This window comes from Zychaea mexicana, assembly GCF_025766255.1.
Source record: "Zychaea mexicana strain RSA 1403 chromosome Unknown BDB00scaffold_125, whole genome shotgun sequence".
NCBI lineage: Eukaryota > Fungi > Mucoromycota > Mucoromycetes > Mucorales > Lichtheimiaceae > Zychaea > Zychaea mexicana.
Genome location: NW_026516788.1, coordinates 113986 through 117139, shown reverse-complemented (window position 1 = coordinate 117139; position 3154 = coordinate 113986). Strand labels below are relative to the sequence as shown.

The window sequence follows — 3154 nt, the reverse complement described above, 5'->3', positions numbered from 1 at the left end:
TCCTACACCCATGCAACAGGAACCATTCAAATATGAAGCCCGAACAGAAAGTGATCAAAGGCTCAGAAGACATTGCTGTCCAGCGGTATCATAGTTGGTATAAGATGCTGAGTGTAAGAGCGCTATTTAAGACCTAGTCATTGCAGCAATATAAGTCTAAAGTAATATCTTTGTTGGTAATGATATCGTAATTAAGATACAAATGTAACAGAAGCTTGCTAAGTACATCTATTTAGCAAGTGAACGCGTGAAAGGTATAATTTATATGCTATGATAGCACTAGCAGCACCGAACATCTCAAGCGCTCGCAATCAATGACATTATAGCAGTTCAAATACCAATTTTAACCCGCCTACGACTCTATTTAATTGTACAACCTCCATGCTCAAGTCTTGGTTATCGATATGAACCATTACTTCACCAAGACTCTCGCACTATATAGTCTGGCACATAACAACCACTGATATACGATAAAGGCGTGGAATGTTACACGGTGCTTTTGTGTTTTATATTTATTTAATCTATTTTAAATCAAAGGCTCTTCGATATGATAAATGAGCAAAAAAAGGTGGTAGTATCGCGATCCCGCCAGTGCCGGAGGCGGTTGAATGTAGTGGCACTGCAGTGGTTGAGTGAGGGCGGGGGAGGGGTTTTCTAAATAGGTTTTGGGGGAGGTTTTTTTGCTAATGTCGTAAGGGACAATTGATGCTTATTACAAGTAAGTTTATGGGCTTCGACTTTACGCTTCGTTCCATTCCCCGTCTGACGTTTTTTGGTAAAATTGTCGCGCGGATAAGTATATAGAAAGCGAGGGAGAGAGAGGCAAGAGATAAACCAAAGTGCAGTAAGGATAACCGTAGGACCGACGGAGACGAGCCAGTGCAGAAATGTTACTGCAGAGTGTGGCGCTGCTAAGTCAAGTTGAAATTAGTCTATGGCTCAATACAACATAGCGATGACTTTTATGTGGGTATTTACGAATGACTCACATATTTGGGGTGGACCGACTGCTGTTTCTTTAACCTTTCAATTCAGGCTCAAAACAAATTTACTGGCATTAGCAAACATATAATAACCATGACGATTGTACAAAAGGAAGAACGTTGCTGACTATAGATACCTTTTCAGAATACAGCATGTCATCTTGATAGCCCAGAGGGTGGCCTTGGCTAGCAGCAGCGTTGTTCGGACCGTGAGCTTGGTAATGAGGAACACGGTCCTTATCAACGATGCTGCCGCCTGCACAACCGAGACCGCCGTCTCCACAACCGAGACCGCCGCGCTAATGACCAATGCTATATCATCAGCAGTGAGCTCAAAAGCGTCTCGGTTGTGGTTGTCGTCCTTGGTGGTGGCGATGGAGGAAGAGGAGGCAGAGGAGGCAGAGGAAGAGGAGGCGGAGGGGGAGGGAAGAAAACTGGCGAACCAGCGGAACGCAGATTGCAGTGCCGAGGCAGCTGCAGGCAAAATTGATTTAAAAGATGCATTTCTGTTGTGTGTGTGTGTGCGTGTGTGTGTAAAACGAGAAATAGTAGTGTTTGAAGAGTAACGAGATATCCAGGATCGAACGAAGCTTGGTATTTATAATGCTAGAACAAACCCTTATTCAATCCATCCATCCGCAACAGCTGATCAATCACCTTTTGCACACTCAACTTATCATTCTTGATTCATCATTACTACTTCTACTTCATCCGAGGGTTTTTCTGACACTTAACCTTGTTCTTGTCCGGTCTTCCTTGTCATTACTCCTGTGAATTTCTTGTGGCAGAGCATCGGGAAGATAGATCAACAATGGAGGATCTGCTTTCAGAAATAGTAGGAACCCCATAGAGAAAAGTAGAGAGATTAATTGGCAGGTCGGAAGCCATGTGTCGCTTCACTGAGGGTTTCTTTTCCTCTTTATAAACATAAATTACGATTAAAACATCTGCATCGGCACTACTTTTCGAACCCGCTCCCTTACAACCACAAGATATCATATATCAGCATTTAGCAACATCATAATCACATGTTGTTTTCGAAAAAAAAGAGCAGCAATGAGAGGAGCTCCTTCTCAAGATATGCCGTTTGATCCTTGACGCATCATAGTTCCTTGTCCTCTAATATGCTGATTAATGGCCGTCCAACTTTTGCACTGGTTGTCTCCTAGTTTCTTTCACGATACTTTCGTCCATGTATACCCTTTCTCTATGTCCTGACATCCTTCCCAGCTCTTTCCAAGCAGCAAGAACACTGCCACGGCAAAAGAGAAAGCACAATAAAAACAAACAGCTACAGATCCATGGATCTAATAACATATGATAGACACTGATAATAAAATCAATGGTTCATGCTTTCCTAGACGTGGGCTTTTTCACACGACCACAAGCCATTTCTCTTGTCCAGGGATACTAGTACTACACATACAGTAATACTTTGATACCAACTCCATGCGCGTATTATTCTGATATAATTAAAAACCGTTGCGACATTATGATCGAATAACTTGTATTTCACGATACCCTTACATTGTTCATATGCCCGGGCGTGCTGCATTATTGTCGTTTTAATTTATGACAAACACAATCAACAGTGGCAACGAGTTATCGTGATCAGGAACAGAATTCTTACGGGACATACTGCAGCCATGCCCAGTAACACGTTCTGTGTGTACATTGTAGATGAGCACGCTTATTCATGAAGTTGTCTAAATGCCAATTTATCTAGGTAACGCCGTCTGGCTTGGACCCTGTTTCTTCAATTCCCCAGATCGTCTGCTAGTTTTATACAGTGGCCGCTCGTTATAGTGATATGCCCGGTGAGACCCAAACCCCATCACTATATCGAATTATCACTTTATCGAATTGTAGTTCCGTCAAAGATATCTGGTACATAGATTACCGGGAGTATTTGGCGAGCTCTATAAAAGAAGCTCTAGAATCACATCCTGTCAAAATTGATAGTATGCAACTCCTTAAAAATTGTAGTGTAGGAGAAGAAGCTGAAAGGCTTCTATCTGATGAGCTTGGTGCTGGGATTTTGGATACTCATGAGGAAACATGTGGCGTTGATGGTATGATTTGATACCACATGAAGATTTAGAGGATATCCATGCACCAACTTCTTTCAACGACCTCATTAACGATGCTATTATTGATAGAGATTAAGGTAC

The 3154-nt window shown here is 42.2% G+C and overlaps 1 protein-coding gene across 1 annotated transcript; it reads right to left on the bottom strand.

The window, feature by feature from the left end:
• Positions 1 to 1110: 1110 nt before the first annotated feature.
• Positions 1111 to 1831, bottom strand: BDB00DRAFT_878107 (uncharacterized protein; the record flags this gene model as incomplete). The annotated part of the gene is made up of 2 exons (XM_053127698.1): positions 1111 to 1489; positions 1719 to 1831. 2 exons carry the CDS (start codon positions 1829 to 1831, stop codon positions 1111 to 1113), a joined length of 492 nt encoding a protein of 163 aa, XP_052974089.1.
• Between the last annotated feature and the right edge of the window lie 1323 nt (positions 1832 to 3154).